The 17617-nt window shown below is 42.7% G+C and overlaps 1 protein-coding gene across 1 annotated transcript in view; it reads right to left on the bottom strand.

The window, feature by feature from the left end:
• The window catches only part of BIN1 (bridging integrator 1), a 137471-nt gene extending 120218 nt beyond the window's left edge, over window positions 1–17253 (bottom strand). The window contains 1 exon segment of the mRNA XM_020967200.2: window positions 16721–17253. Coding sequence (XP_020822859.1) covers window positions 16721–16804 — 84 coding nt within the window. The 5' untranslated portion in view covers window positions 16805–17253.
• Between the last annotated feature and the right edge of the window lie 364 nt (window positions 17254–17617).

Here is a 17617-nt window from a genome sequence, read left to right as displayed (position 1 = left end):
TGACCCCATTTGGGATTTTCTTGGCAAAGATACTAGAGTATTTCTCCATTTCCTTCTCCAGCTCATTTTACTCATTTACTCATTTCTCAGATGAGAAAACTGAGGCAAAGAGGTTAAATGACTTGACCAGGGTCACACAGCTAGTAAGCATCTGAGGCCAGATTTGAACTTATAAAGTTGAAGCCCAGCACTCTATCCACTGGGCCACCTAGCTGCCCATCCCCTCTTTACAGATGGGGAAACTGAGGCTGAGAAAGATTAAGTAACTTTCCATTGCCATATTCAGTGCTTGAGGCAAGATTTGAACTCAGGTCTTCCTGACTTCAAATCCAGCACTCTATACATTTTAGAACCTAGCTGATATGAACAATACTCAGAAGAATTCAGAGGAAGGAGATTACTTCAGGCTGGTATGGCCAGAGAAGGCTACAGAAACACCTCCATCTGACTAGGTTGTGGGAGCTACTCAAAATGCCCAGACTGTCACACCTACCCAGAAAACCTTAACAATGAAAAACCCAGGTTGCAGCTGAGTTTCAAATAAATTCTATCCCCATGTCCCTTTCTTGTAAACCTAGCATCAATCAGCGTGTCCTTTTTCAGTCCTTGGGGCAGCAGCCAGTCGGCCCCCTGCCTGCCTGACTAGGGCTCTCTGGCCTCTTTTGGCAGAGCAAACTTTGCTTCTAACACACAGATTGCAGAGGCAAAAATATCTGCAATGTGGCTTCCCTTCCAAGGAGCTGAGTGGGGCCCCAGCTGGGCAACAGAAGTCACAGGTCCCAGGGCCAGTTAAAGTCTTCACCTAGGAGGGCTAGAAGGAACTGGGAAAAGAGGCCGAGGTAGGAAATGCACACACCCAAACTATTAGTGAAATTCCTAGTGGGGTTGCTGAAAGTCTGATTCTCCAACATCCCAGCAAAGGCACCTGGCAGAGAAGAGCAAAGGTTGACAGTCTGTATTTTTCCCATCCTCCACCCCTTCCCTCTGCATCATATTCAACTTCTTCCTTCTCCCTCCCTCATCTGCCAATTCACAGGGGTTCTGGGTCAGTGGAATTGACAGGGAAAGGGAGACAGAAGGAAAAGACCGGAGAAAGTGCAAACATGAATGACCCAAAGGGCAACATGGTCAAATATTAACTTGTCCAAGGGCTAAAAAAAAATGGCCTTGTACATGACAGGCATTCTATTTCACTCTTGGGTACGGCTTCTTCAAAGCCACCTTCCAAACTTTCCCCTTCCCCTTAAGCACTGTACTCTCTAAAGATCAACTTAGATCACTGATTCATAGATCAGAGGGGTCTGGGTCTGCCTCCCCTGGAGATAAAGAAAATGAGGCCAAAAGAGGTTTGGCAGGTCACCCACTATCACAATGGGAATGTGTGGCAGAAACAAAATGGGAGATCCAGGACTCCTCATCGAGTATAGTCAATCTCCCTTATTCCTGCCCCCATTAGATTTCCTTTGGACTGTACCTGTGATTTCATCAGGATAAGCAGTCCCCAAGTAAGGAAAACTCTCTACCACTATAAATCAGCAATTATTCTGAAAATCATTATTTTAGGGACTTGCTTAAAATGAGAAGGAGAGATTTAGTTGCTTGCCCAGGGTCACACAGCCTGTGTATGTCAGAGGCCAGATGGCAAGCCAGGTCATTCAGTCTACGACAAGGACGTGCCACCTCTCCCAAAAGATTTGTATATTTTTCTTGTCTTGTATATTTCCCAGTGCCTGGCACAGCACATTGCACACAAATACAGAATGTCCCAAAAGTCTTGGGAATGGTTTAAAGATATTAATAGCTATTAAAAATTTTTAATTAAAGCTATTAAAATAATTTAAAGCTATTAAAAACTATTAATAGCTTAAAACACCTGTACCTCAAAGGAGCTAATCTCATGGTCATGGTTACTCCACCCATCAATACAAATAGAAACCTGCTAACCTTCCCTAATTCTTGTCCATGTCCTTCTGTAAATCCTCCATCACTCCAACTGCTGTTGGCCTCTCTCTGGTTCTTTTCATATTTCATAGATACCAATGCAACCCTCCTCTTTCACTCATACTCTACTATTGACTGTCCCACCTCGTTTTCTGGCCATCTATGTCCTTAATGATGCTTTCCTTTTTATGTATCATCCTTGGCAACAGGCTGTCTCCTATTTACATTCACCACTCATCTTTCTACTGCCTTGGGAGGTCACCTAAACCTGTAATTCTTTCGAGAGCATGGCATTCATGAATTAAAGGCATATGCACTAACAAGAAAACAGCTAGGGCAGCACCACGGATAAAAGCACTGGACTTGGGGTAAGGAAGACTTGAGTTCAAATACTGCCTTGGATAATTACTAGCTGTGTGACCCTCAACAAGTCACTTAACCTGTATCAGCATGGGGATGGATAATAGCACCTACCTCTCAGGGTTGCTTTGAAAATAAAATGAGATAATTTTTATAAATGCTTTGTAAACCTTAAAGTGCTCTATAATGCTGGCTATTATTATCTTTACTATACATAGGTATTTAATACCTATTTGTTGAACTGAATTACTAACACATTCCACTAACAAAGAGAGCAGCAGGAGAGATGTCGGAAAAACCTCAGTTCTAGTTCTGACTCTGACACTAACTTGCTGGACCCCTCTGGGCCTCTGACTCCCTTCTAACTCCAACAGTCTGTGCTTCTATGAGCTGGTATTCAGTGACTTATGGGTAAGGAAGAGACCCAGGGTGGCTGGAAAAGCAAGCCACTGAAGGCTATTCTCATCCGTAATGCCACAGCGCCTATTGTCAGTCGTCTTAGACTGTCATCTGCATAGAGAATCTGTCAAACAGAAAGGCAGCACGCAGGCCTTTGGTTCTAATTCAGCAATGACGCACAAAGAGCAGACATCACCACTGATTCACATGGCCAGTATCACACTGTCTCTAGCAAGCCAACCAACCTCTTCTCAACATCTTGTTCCTGTTGGTGAGCTTAAGCGTCTCCCTTATCATTCTACCTATACGGATGCCGCAGACATCTTCCCAGGAATCAGAAATGGTATGCGAAAAGCAGATGAAAAGCGACATCAAAAATCATTCCTATGCACTGCCAATAAAAAAGTTCCTGGCCCTCATTATCTCCTCCTTTCTAAGCTACCCCATCAGCTTTCTAACTTGTCTCCGTGCCTCCAGTATCTTCCTACTCCAATCCATCCGCCACTCAGCTGCCAAACTGGTCTTTTTTAAAGCACAGTTCCTCCCATGTTACCCTCTCCCCACCTCAGTAAACTCCAGTGGCTCCCTGTTACCTCCAGGATCAAATATAAAATCTTGTTTGGCTTTTAAATCTCTTCATAATCTGGCCCTCCCTACCTTTCCAGTCTTCCTACATTTTATTCTCCTTTAAGAACTCAATAATTCTGCTAAATTGACCTACTCACTTAAGCAAGATGCCTTCTCCTGTTTCTATGCATTCTCACTGGCTGCTTCCCCACTCTGGGAGTGTCCTTCCCCTCCCCCCTCACTTCTATCCCTTGGTTTCTTCAACTTTCTTCAAGGCTCAAAGAAGGCCTTTCATGGTCCCCCTGGTTGCCAGTACCTTCCTCTCCCAAATTATGTTCTATCTACTCCGATTATACCTTATGGGAACTTGGCTATTTACATTTTGTCTCCCCTGCTGGTACCCCTTTTTGCCTATAGAATGTAAGTTCCTTGAGGGCAGAGACTATCTTTCTTTATTATGGTATTTGTATTCCCAGCATTTAGTGGTTTCTGGCAGGTGGTAAGCTCTTAATAAATGCTTACTGCTTTGCCTTGACTAGTATTGCCACTGCTTTGGAATACACATTGCCTGACACACATAGTAAGCACTTAACAAATGTATATTGACTGACTCACTGACTGGGAAAGAAGTTGAGATTTCTATTTGAGGGTGAGAATGGAGAAACTCAGATGGCAATTGGAAAAATGCTAAATACCAAGGCATGATGTCAAAATCATTCTGAAATTTTCCCTTATTGCAGGATCATAGACGTAGAGCTAAAAGGAAACTCAGAAGCCATCTAGACCAGCTCCTTCATAATGCAGATGAAGAGACGGAGGCCCAAAGGGGTTAAGTCACTTACCCAAGGTCATACAAGCTTCTAACTGGCAAAGCCAGGATTTGAACCTAGGTCCTCCAAACTCCAAAGTTCTTTCCACTGTATGATGCTATATCATACCTTATTGCTACCATCAGAGATTTACACTACTTCCTCTAAGGGTTTCCCAGAGGGCTACATCCAAGGACCCAGAGAGGGATCCACATCTGGATTTGCCCATCCCTTGTATATGTCTCTGCAGATCTGCCCATCAGTTTCATATGCTTCTGCTGAGGGATATAAGCCTATGCCACAGAATCTCAGGGCATTCACTTGCAAGCTATTATTTCATTACAATTATAGGATGTGAGCAATGGAAGGAGCCATAAGGCCAAGTTGTCCAACCTTCTCATTTTACAGGTAAAGAAACTGAGGTCCTGATTATGAATGCTCTCCTTGAGGTCCCCAGTGTATCATTCTTTTAGGTTCCTTAATACCCACACCTTTATGCCAGCACATAGCCACTTTTCTAGCATGTCAGAAACCTAACGAATGAAAATTATATCCTTATGAGTGGGGGACCAGCCAACATGGATGACCAAAGTCCTTGTGCTGGCTACGGGAAGGCATCTGGACACCTTGCCTCCCCAGACACTTTCTTCTCTGTCCCTCTCTGTATCTGTCTCTGTCTCTCTTTGTCTCTGTCTTCGTCTATTTTTCTCTCTCTATCCTTTTTCTCCACCACCATTTGAACAGTATTTGGGTGCAGAAGAAAGTCTGAGGACCTGTCTCTGCCATTCATAGCCTACTTAGGCAAATCGGGTCACTTCTCTTGGCCTCATTTTTTTTTCAATGAAATGAATGGGTTGTGTTAGTTGACCTCTGGAAGCCCTTTCAGCTCTAAATGTATGATCTTCTAATAGTCTTCTGGCCATCTCGGGGCTTCAGGACAAACTCTGGACAGGCAAAGATTTCCCTCTTCCCTCAAAGCACAATTATCAACTAGCTACCCCTTAGCTAAAAAGGTATTCTCCTTTCTAAAGATATATACATATTAAAGGGGCACTCTGGAAGACCCATAAGCCTTTAAGACTCAAAGAGTTAAACATTAATGAGGGAATTCAGGCATAGTAGCAGTAGTGTGAGGGAGATATTTTCGGTGCCTCTTTAATTCCACCCTAGAGTATTCCACCTATCCTGCCTACACATGTGGCCAAAAACCTGCTGGATCTGTCCTTATATCAGCAATAGGTCATATTTGCTCCCACCCCCATTTCTCACCCATCTAGAATCCAGAAGGAAACTGTAGCCAGCTCTGAGTTGAAAGGGAGGAAAGGAAAAAGGAGAAGGAATGAGTTAAGGAAGGAAAAAGGACAGAAGGTCAGACACAGCGAAAACCACAAAGTTGCTTTCCAGTTTCTCCAGTGTCTCAGCTGCATAAACACTGCAATCCCTGGGAGGTCCAGCCTAGAAATGCAAGGATGGAATTAGCAGTGATTGCTTCTGGAGACAATCTTAGTAGTTCACCACCTTGGTCTTGGCAATCATTACCAATGCCACCACACCACATTTATGTGAGTCCCAGCATCCCTTCCTAATTCTCATCTCACTGAACAGCCCCAAAGCTCTGCAGGCACCATGCAAATGCGGGGCAAGTGAGGCCACCCAGGAGGGGAGGTAATTTGCCCAAGGTCATACATCATGTCAAAGGTAAAACCTGAACAGGAAACTGAATCCACTTCTCCAGCAGCTCAGTTCCATTCACTAAGTTACAAAGTCTTCCTGCCTGGTTCTTTATTAATTTAGTGTTTTCCTTCCACTGTTAATCCTAAAAGGAGATTCTGACAGGAGGTATGTTTTTTTGAAAAACAAACACAAAGTACAAATGCTGATGGTCAAAGAAACAAACACCTTCAAGGAATCACAGAATCTCGTAGTTGGAAGAGGCCTTAGAGACCTCTAGTGAGAGGGCAAACCTCTACCTCCAGCGAGCCAGCAGCCTTTCAGATAACTCAACTTTCATTCACTTTCAGATGATATTTCTTAGGAAGATTTTCCTTCACATTCCACTGAAATCTGGCTCAATGCAACTTCCCTCTCCCCCCTTTTCTCTTGGTACGGGGACCACGTAGGAGAAATCTAGGCTCTCTTTCTTCCACATACCAGCCCCCCAAATATCTCTTGTATATAGTTATGTCCATGTTGTCTCCATATTGGAAGGTGAGATCCTTGGAGCTGAGACTATGCTTTTAATTTTCTTTGTATCCTCAGCATTTAACTAACTAAATTAAGTGCTCTTAATCTAGGGTTCATGGACCCCCAAGGGATCTGTGAACCTGGATGGGAATAAAATTATACTCTTCAATTAACCTCTAACTGAAATTTAATCTCTCCTTCAATTACGAATATAGGTAACAAACATTATTCTGAAAAGTGGACTCTAGATTTCACTGCCAAAGGAGTCTGTGATTCAAATAAAAAGGTGGGAGGACTGTTAGAACTCTTGTACTAAATGAAGATAACAGTCATTTCCCATAAATCTTATCTTTATCTGGGCTAAACATCCTGAATTCCTTCAACCTAGCCTCTCTGGGAATGACTAAGGTCCTTCACCATACTGGTTGCCATCCTCTGAACATTCTTCACCTTACTACTGATAAGATTTCTGCCTCATTTTTGTTTCTATATCCCCATTACTAGCACTTATAAATGTTTGTTGATTATCAATGCCCTTCCTAAAATTGGCACCCAGAAGAGAATGTGATTGACCAATCTCCCCTGGGACATCATACCTCTCTTAATGTTGCCTAAAACTGAATTTACTTTTTTGGCTGTCACAGACCATTGATTCACCATCAGCTAGCAATTACTAAAACTCCCCAAATCTTTTTTCAGATGAACTGTAATCTAGCCAAGACTCCTCTGTTTTATATCGTGATGATGATTTCATACACCTTCTTTATAGGTGAAGAAAGAGTAACTTTCAAACATTCCTTCAGGAAAGGATAGATCTGTTCACAATAGCTCAGCCCTAGCTGGGTTTTGATGACAGTAAATACTTGGTATATACTGGTTGAATTGAAAAATTCCCCTCTATTCCAAATAGAAAACAGAATAATCATGGTTTCCATCTCCGCTGGGGGGCCAAAATAAGGAAGCAGCCCAAAGATGAGCAGGAAGAATTTAGGCCAGAGCCTAAGAAGACCATTCCTCATTTGGAAGGACCTTGCAACAATACCAGAAAACAGAGAGAAGCATAAAGCTCCACAAACCAGGAAAAAGTGTCATCTGCCTAACAGCAATTTAGTTGTGGCCAAGTCAAAAACCCAGTTTCAATCATAATGATAGAGAACTTTTCTATCTGTATCTTTTTTCTATTCTTATTCAATTTGTATTTCTCCCAGTCTCTCCATTTTATAGAAGAAAAGGGGCTAAGACAGAGGAAAAGGACCAACATGTACAAAAATGTTCACAGCAGCACTTTATGTCATAGCAAAGAATTGGAAACAAAGTAGGTACCCATCAATTGGGAAATGGGAAAATAAACTGTGGTATATGAATGTAATGGAATATTACTGGATCATGAGAAATGATGGATTCAGGGAAAACTTGTATGAACTTATGCAGAGTGAAATAAGCCAATCCAGGAGAACAATTTATATAATGACTATAATAATATAAAGGAAAACAATATAAGACTATAGCACTCTTATCATTGTAGTAACTTCAGAAGGCTGATGGTGAAGCATGCTTCCCACTCCTCAACAGAGGTGATTGATGGATTAGAGGATATAGAATAAGACATACACTTTCAGATAGCAGCAATGTATTGAATTGTTTTTGCTTGAAGAAAGAGCTTCTAAGGAAAGAAGGAGATAGGTAAGTTAGTGAGCTGGTAGTGAGAGAGATACAAATGAAGAGGGAAAAAAGAGCATCAATATGACATTTTAAAAGTATACAGAAGAAAACAAAAGGGCAATTTTGTTTATTACTGCTAAATTTGATATGCACTTTTAAAAAAGCAAACTGAATGCAACAAAATCCATGGTTTTAGATGTAACCTTTTTTTTGTTCTTCCCTGCAAACTGAAATGTGCTTACTGATGACTAAATTATAATAGAAGAGAAAATAACATAAGGGTGAAACGATTTATCCAAAGTCATACAGGTGTAATAGAAAGGGGTCAAAACCCACAGCTGGGGGAGAAGGCTCCAGTTCCAAGGTGAGCTTAGCACTGATCTGAAATGGCATCAGGAGACCCAATTAAAACAGTTTCAGAGATCCCTAACTGGGCGAAAGGAAAGTGTAGGCAATAAAGAGAAAGATAAGAGTATCATTCCAGTAAAGATGATTAAAGCCAATGAAATTCCAGAGACAGCAGGCACTTCTATCCTTCTTAAAGCCTGGGCAGCTTATTTGATCCTCAAATACATCCTATGATGTTGGCAGAACATTCATTCTTTTATCCAACCAGCCAACAAACATTTATTAAAACTTTTTATGTATAATAAAGTCTTCTATGAACTAAGAAAGACAAAAAGATAAGTATTTGAATGAATGATGGATAGACAGATAAATGCATAAGAAACAGTCCCTGCCTTCAAGGACAAGTATTATCCTACCTTCCAGTTTCACAGTTTTTAAAAGGAACTCCTGGTATGGAAATTCTCTTTCCCAATCTAAATCTACAACTTATCTGCAACTTACAGTCTTGGATAGTTGCTTTGGATGTTGGAATGTTAAGTGACTTGCTCTCAGCCATAAAATTAGCATGTGTCAGAGTCAAGGCTTAAATCAAAATCTTCCTAACCCCAAGGCCAGCTTTTCCATTTAATACATAAGTAAACTTAGTTCAGTGAGTCAATCAGATATTACATGTCTATAAATGACAGGGTAGGGCCTGGAACTCAGATCTCCTAACTCCCAGTTTAGTGTTCTGTGCCTTAATGGAAAACTAAGGAATCTGACAGTTAACAAAATGAATAAGGCAGGGTAAAGAAAACCTAAAGAAGGGGACAATCTAGATTTGACAGCACCAGTTTCCAGAGGAAATTGCCCGAGGTGCAACTTTTCTCTATCTACCTTCTCGGCAAGGCTGAATAGGCTGGGGTGAGGGCTTTCAGAAGTGAACACATTTTGCATGACTTCCTCTTCAGAATGAGTTTTATATTTCTTACCTTCCCAATGGGTGGGGAAGGGCTGGGGTAAGGGAGAGAAATCTGGAACCAAAAATAAAATGAAATTGAATTTTTAATTAAATAGATAAATCTAAAAAACAAAAGTAAACACAAGTTTTGGTGGGAAAAGTCAAACCTAGATAAGGCTACCACAGCCCATTGGTACACAGTTGTGTCAAGTCAGACCAAAAGTCAACTGAAATCCCCATGGGCTGCTTTTCTCTCTTTTTTCTCTCTCCTCAAAGGATGTATAAATATCCCTCCATTCTGTCATCACCAGCTCCTCTGCAAGAAATCATTTGATGAAACCCAATCCTCTACCTCACCCATACCAGAAGACCATACATTTCAACAGTGCACTATCTGTTCTGCTGCCCTTCTCTACAATGTGTGGTGTCAAGTTATCAAATGTATTACTATTTGCAATCTCTATACTTAGTTCTGGGAATACAAAAACAAGACCACACCAGTCCCTGTCTTCAAGGAGTTTACATTCCACTGGAAGATACAACACGTCTGGCCACAGGCAAGTATAATATGAGGGACAGAACCCTAACAAAGGAAGAAGGAAGGCCAGAGAAATCAGGGAAGCATTAGATGAGGGGGTACCTGAGCTGAGCCTGGAAAGAAGATAAGCTTTCTAAGAGGGATGTGAGAAAAGCGTGCATTATAGACATGGCAGCTGGCCTGCTCACCAAGTCAGCAGATGGAATATTGAATTTGAGGACTCTAGTGCAGTTTGACTGAAATATACAATGTTCGAAGGGAAGAAATGTGAAATAAGGCTAGAAAGGCAAACTGATGCCAAATTACAAAGAACCTTTAGCATCATAAAAATAACCAGCTTTTCACATAGTTCCTTAATGTTTGCAAAGTGGTTTTTTTTTCATATATTATTTCATTTGATCCTCACAACAAACCTGGGATGTGTGTGCTATTATTATCCCCATTTTACAGATGGGGAAAACTGAGGCACAAGTAGTGCTAGTATTTTTTGTTTTGTTTTGTTTTTGGTGAGACAATGGGGTTAAGTGACTTGCCCAGGGTCACACAGCTAGTAAGTGTCATGTTTCTGAGGCAGGATTTGAACTCAGGTACTCCTGACTCCAAGGCTGGAGCTCTATTCACTGTACTACCTAGCTGCCCTGGCGATAGTATTTTAACTCAGGTCTTCCTGACTTTGTCAGGTACTCTATCCACTACTCCACCTAGCTGCATTTTGCTGGGATGTTTAAATTTTACCCTGGAGACAACAGGAAGTCTCTGTAGGTTTTTTGAGCAGGAAGGTCTATAATCCAATCTGTGCCTTAGGAAGATTACTTTGACAATTATTGGGAGGATGAATCAAAGAGGGGAAGAAAGAAAGCTAGAGGGTCAATTAGGAGGGTATGACAATAGTCCAAACAAGAGGCAATGGGATCTTGAATTAGAGTAGTGAGCAGCCATGTTAAGTAGAGAGGAGACAGATGGGAGAGACATCAAGGTAGAGTCAAAAAGGCTTAGCAATGATTGAAATATGTGGGGTAAGGGAGAGGAAAGAGCCAAGGGTAACTCCAGTTTTATGAACTTGGATAAACAGAAGGGATGCTGGCACCCTCCACAGACACAGGGAAGGTACAGAGTAGAGAGAGGTTTAGTGAGGAAGGTGATGAGCTCTGCTTTGGACTTCTTGAGTCTGAGGTGCCATAAGAATGTCAAACTGAAAATATCTGGCCAGCTTGGAAACATTTTACAAAAACTAACCTATGATGTGGAATGTCACATGTACTATTGGATATAATCAGCAAAGGGTTTTTTTCCCCAGATTTTTTTTTTTTGCAAGAGACAAATCGCCAGATAGTAAAGGGGGGGTGGGGGGAATATTCAGAAATCAATGTGATATAAAGATGAGATATCAATAAAATTTCTAAAATTAATTTTTTAAAACTAACCCAACAATTGTCCATTGGTTCAACCATTCTGGAAAACAATTTGGAATTATTCAAGAAACATCACTAAATTATTCATATCCTTTGACCTAGCAAACCTAGTGCTGGGCATCTACTTCCAAGGAGGTCAAAGACAGAAAGAAAAACCCTACATGTTCCAAAATATTCACAGAAACACTTTTTATAATAGCCAAAAAAAACCCCTGGAAATTAAGGTGGATGCCCATCATTTGGGAAATGGCTAAGCAAAGTATGATACATGAATATAATGGAATACTTTTCAATTCATCCTAAGCGGCCTCTCTGTTCTTCACTTTCACCCCTTTTCTTTCTGCCTCAGCACTGGCTATCTTCTTGCACCTAAAATGTACTCCTCCCTCCTCACTTCTATCTCTTTGAATCCCTGTCTTCCTTCAAAGCAAAGCCTTCTATATAAAGTCTTTTCTGATCTCCACAAGTGCTTCTGACCTCTCTTTCAAATGACCTTGTATTTACAGCTTTGTACTTATTTGCATTTATTTTCTTCATTATTCTGTATGGAGGGAGCATATCATTTATTGAATTTGTATCCCATCACATAATACAGTGCCTAGCACATAATAGGCACTTAATAAAAGTTTACTGACTGACTGATTGACTATACCACAGTTCCTCCTTTGCTTTTTTAAATAAAGAATAGCATTTTAAATAGATGTTTACATATCCAATTCTCATAATATCCAAACTACGTAATATTAAAGATTCCCAGAGTACAAAGACCTAAGGGAAGAAATAAAAACTATGTGGGAGGAGCAGGATGAAATAAATACACATCATCTCATCATTATAGCTAATAGCAGAGTCGTCCAGAAGATGTTTTACATCACAGTACTTTTATTCAGTTATGAAAATATATCCTTTTATCCTGCAAAATGGTCTCTTAAACAGTAAACATAAAAGAAACACAATAAACATGAAAGCATATGGTAGACTTGTTGCTTGTCCAGAGTGGCATGTAATAATACATTGAACTTTACAAGTTATCAAGGCACTTTCCTTACCACAAATCCGGAAGGCAAACAATTTAGGTATGATTATCCCCATTTTACAGATGAAGACACAAAGGCCCAGAGGGTTGAAGTGATTTGACCATAGTTATATGGCTAGTATATGGCAGAGCAATAATGTCATTAAGTCCAGAGCTCTTTCCACATACTTTTGTTTCAAATGGAACTCCAAGCACCCAACTTTCAGCTCCTTGAGAAAAGTCCAAAAAATATTTTTATTGCTATGTATTTTGTTCCCTTCTTTACTTCTCAACAAATAATTTCCATGCTCAAAAAAATCATGAATAGTTCCCACTGTCTTCAGGATCAAGTCCTTTAACCTGGCATTCAGGGGTCTCTACATTTAAGTATATCTTATGAGGAACCATATAAGGAATTGGAACTCTGCAGCTTCAATCTGGATTTGTATATCCCTGTCAATGATAAAGGTTAAGATGGAATAAGGATAAAAGACCAGGTTCCTTTGTTAATATATCCAGGAAGGAGGGGAAGGGAGTAAATTCATATAGTGCCCACTACGTGCCAGACACTATGCTAAGCACTTTACTTTTTTTTAATAGTTGAGGAAACTGAGGCAAATAGATGTTAAGTGACCTGCCCAAGATCATACAGCTAATAAGCATCTAAGGTCACATTTGAACTCAGTTCTTCCTGATTCTAGACCCAGAGCTCTATTCACTGAACCACCTAGCAGCCTGTATTCACACACTCACATGTTTCCCAGCAATTAGAGGCATCTAGAAGTGAAAAGGACTGCTTTTCAAAGTAGAATCATAATAACCTTAATAGTAACTGACATTAATATGGAACTTTAAGGTTTGCAAGGTGCTTTATATACATTAATTTCATTTGATCCTCACTATAGCCCCTGGGTTTTGTATTCCCTTAAGTAGAGGTCTTACAGAAACAGCTGGATTACCACTTGTCAGCAGGAGAATTCTTGTTCACATACCAGTTGAAATAAATGGTGGCTTAGGTCTCTTTGAATTCAAAATTTCTATGATTCTGATTCTTTCATATTCACAGAATGTCATTTACATGTATAGATGTAGATACACAGATTTAGACATAAGGAGAGAAAGAGACAGAGACTCTGACCCCTGGTCCAGTGGGATTTTTGGTTGGTTGTTTTTTGTTTTGTCTATGTCATAATATCTCTCATAAAAATAAGAGATAGCTAGAGGAATTTAGAAGAGGGAGAGGTCACTGAACTGGACAGATATTACAGAAGAATTAATTTTGGACAAACAGAAAGGATAGGAGAATGAGGATGGAAAAACACTATATTCTTGGAACCCTGCCCAGGGTTACTATTAAATCTATCTTTTAAGTCGAGTAGAGAAGTTGTCTCAGAAGTACTCCTTGTCTTCACCACTGGAAAGGAAGCAATGTCAGATGAAATACCACCTCCTTAGCCTTTCACTGAAGATCACCTCCAATTCAAACACAGTGAATTGTCCAGCATTCTATTTTAGTTTAGCTCTTAGTTCCATCTCATGGTTCTGAACAGATTTTTTTTTTGGCAGAGGTAAAGGTTTGAAGGGGGTATATACGTGCTCACCAGCCCCCTTGACAATCTAATCTAACCACCACTGGCCAGCTGGCAGAGGGTCCAGCCTCTGGAAGTCAAACAAAGTCAGAAAGAGGGATGAGAAGAGTTGGAGGCGAGTAGAGAGTGATAACATGTATTATCCCTATGCATATAGTACAGTATTTACCCCCACTGAAAGAGGTTATACATGCTGCAGAGGATTGTTAATGAAGGCAAAGGACAGTGAACCCCATCTGAGGAGAGACATGGAGATGGAGTCCAAATTAAAGGGATAGAACTTGAAGATTCCTCTGGCCATAGCTCAGGAGAGGAGGGATCTAGCTCAGGAGAAGAGCTGCTATCAGAGAATCTGCTTAAATACCCAATAATCTGCTTTATGGTGGCATCTGACAGGTACAACCCTACGATTTGGAGCTGGGCAAAAAGAGAAGCCAGCCTGTCCCAGCACTTCAGACAGGTCCTATGTACTCCCCACTCCCACTAGTGAGATGGATGAGTCAAGGCCTTCCAGACTAACAATAGCTTTCTATAAACACATTAATCCCCCCATCAGTTGGGGGAGGGGATAGTTAGAGGGCAGGTTTGCAGCCTGGATGAGCTCTGAAACACAGAAAAGAATGCGTGCGCGCACACACACACACACACACACACACACACACACACACACACACACCCCTCCTCAGAACACACTCAGAGGTCTCTCTTCTTAAAAGGGCTTGTGCTCAGAGAGAAACAAATCATAGAGGGAAGGAAGAAAATAAACAGAGATAATGCTATTCCCAACCCTAAGTCACGTGGCCAAAGAACATCCCTGGGGAGCAAAGACTTCAAGGCAAGTAGGGGAGCCACAGTGGCCTCAGCTGCAAAAGTCATTCATTTACAAACCTTAACAACCAATTGGTTGGAAAAAGGAGACCCCAGATGGTGATGGGGGTTGATTTCAGACGAGGCCTTAAGTCTTTACAGGCAGGCTAGCAGATTCCCCACAGGGAAGGATGGGAATTGGGGGTGAGAAAGAGGGGAATATATCCTTTCAGGGGAGAGGGGCTGCCCTGCTCTCTTCCTAAAGATTATAGGGCCAGATTCTGCATTCTCAGGATTTCAGAGTCAAAGCCGGCAATGGGAAGTTGCGTCAGCAGCAGCCGTGATCCAAATTCTATAAACCCAGGAGGTAGTTTGGAATGGAACACACATACACACATGCACATAAACCCACCCACCAATCCTTGGATTTCCTGCACTCCCTGAGCATGGCCCCTGACAGCAGATGGGATTTTAATGTGGTTCAAGCCAGGGCACTGGGGAAGCCCTTAGCTCCCACCCCTGCTAGAACTCATCTATTGCCCCCAGAGGGGTGTCTGGTTCTTCAAGGGCCCTCAGACAGAAACAGTAAGGATCTAGGGGCTTTGAGAAGAATAGGGTCAGGGTGTGTCACGGATTTCCAAGAGTCAGCAATTTTTTCAGAGGCCTGCACAGCATTCCGCTTTCCTATTCCTTACCATAAGGCATTTATCTTTGCTTCCCACTGCTTCCTAACATCTAATACCCAAGAACTTCTCAATGACAGCCTAGAATCCTTCTGCCCAGGAGGCATCTCCAAACCCCCTGCTGCCACTCCAAAGACCAATTCTTCTCTTTGCCTCCTCTCAGTATAGGACATCCAACGATCTCCTATTTGGGTAGCTCGGTTGATGTTAGGGAGAAGGGAACCCTTTTTAAATTAGTTTAAATAGCCCTAGAAGAAATATTTCTTATTTAGTGAAGGGATTGTACAATACATGGAGAGGAATATGCGGGATTTCCCCCCATATACTCAGCTGCACAATCCTCCTGTTTTAAGAAAACTAGGGGAAGAATGGGAAGCCCCAGACACCGATAGAGAGGCACAGGATTCCTCTTCTAGCTGAAGCTTTTAAAGGTGTATAGAGAAAAAAGAAGAAAAAGATTTAGGGAGTGGAAGGCTAGGGTACCACCTTGACTCTGGACACTGAAAATTTATTCTGAATAAATGGAGGTGTTTAGGGAAATCCTTAAATGAGGACTCTATAACGGGGAGCTATGGGGCTTCCTCCACCTTGCCGTTGTGAATGTTATTCTGAGGCTGAAAGAAGTGGTGTGTCCCCCACACTGGTGTGTCAGCCTCACAACCTTTTTTATCGTGAAATCTAGCCATTTACCCTGGTGCCAGACCCTTCAGACCTCACCCGGCTGGGGGACACAGAGCATGTCACCATTCACCACTCCTCCCTCCCCTTCTTGCGTCTCCCTCCAGTGGAGGTTTCGGGGATTCCCCCAAAAGGAATCAGCTAGAAAAGCCCCCAAGGACAACATGAGGCTAAAATGCTCACAGAGAATGTTTTGGTGGACACTATGCTGGTGTTAGGGGGAGAAAAGAGCTGCAATCCCCAGGGACAGGGAATGGATGCAAGATTTAGGGAAGCCACCTGGAGTGAACAGATCATGACGGATTGGGTCCGTCCGGCGCCCAAAGCTCTCCAGTGCCAGGCCATATGGTGACCCGCTCCTCGCCCCACCCTCTCCAGAGGGCTCCTAGAGCTAAGGGGACAGAGGCCGCAGGTACCCCAAACCCTTCAATACTACAATGACAGGACAGAGCCGGGGGAAGACGTAACATGGAAGGGCGAACAGGGAACGCATGAGGGGGTCTTCTGAAATGACAGGTACTCTGCACACACACACACAGTGAGCATAGCTCGGGCGGCTGCTTTGGTTGCAAGGAAGATATCAAACGTTCGGCTCCCCCAAACAACCCAACACACACACACACACACACACACACACACACACGTCTCTGCAATGACAGCCCAGATTGCTATGTTAGCAGTGCAAAGGAGGTGAAAGGATGAGTAGCATTAAGGATCACTGTCTGTCCCCACCCCACTCGCTGGAGATTCCAGACCCCCGCCCCGGACGACTCCGGCGCATCCTTTACCTTTTCCTGCGCACGGGTGAGTTTCTTCTGCACGTTGCTGGCTATTTTCCCTGCGGTCACTCCCTTACTGCCTAGCTCAGCCATCTTGTGCTCCTGCCTTTTTTTTTTCTTTCCCCCAACACTACTTTAATTGCCAATTAAATCTAGGTAGGTGTGCTTGTGCCCGGGAGGCGGGTGCACCAATGCAGCGAGCAAGAGCCTACATAGAGCTCCGCGTCTCCGATGCCGCGCGCTCTCTCGCAGCCTCCGAGCCCGAGAGGGAGAGGGCGAGAGAGGGAGAGGGAGAGAGCGAGAGAGGGGGGGTGGAGAGGAGGAAGAGGGAGGAGGGGGCAGGGCGGAGAAGGAGGAGAAGGGGAGGGGGCAGAACCACCCCAGCCAGAAACAATGGTCATCGACAGCCCCCCTCCCCCCAGCAACTGCTGGACAAGATACAGCCTTTTAAAGAGACAGTGCCCCCGGGGGCCAGCCACTGGGCCGGCCTTAAAGTAGCCCAGCCACCGCCACCTCCCTGTAGCCCTAGGGAAGGAGGTAAGGGGCGGGAGGTGGAGAAAAAGGAGGAGCTGTGACAGTGGAAGAGAAGGGGGGGTGGAGATGAGGGGAAAAAAAAAAGAGAGACTCCCTCTAGAGGTTTCAGGAGACACGGGCCCCCTAGGGTGGAGGGGTGAAATGGTGGAGGGTGGAGGCGGGAACGGGGAGTTGCGAATAAATAAATACATACTGTAAGTCATCATTTCTCTTCCCACGCGACTTGCTTCTTCCTTTCTTTTTTTTCCACGTCATCATGTTCACCCCCTACACACACACACACACACACACACACACACACACACACACACACGCACACGAAAAGAAACCAAAAGCTTTAAACTAAGGATAAAGGGAAAAGGATGTAGGCGA

This window comes from Phascolarctos cinereus, unplaced genomic scaffold (genome assembly GCF_003287225.1).
Source record: "Phascolarctos cinereus isolate Bilbo 61053 unplaced genomic scaffold, phaCin_HiC Scaffold_726;HRSCAF=1367, whole genome shotgun sequence".
In the NCBI taxonomy this organism is placed as follows: domain Eukaryota; kingdom Metazoa; phylum Chordata; class Mammalia; order Diprotodontia; family Phascolarctidae; genus Phascolarctos; species Phascolarctos cinereus.
This window is presented reverse-complemented; position numbering and strand designations above follow the sequence as displayed.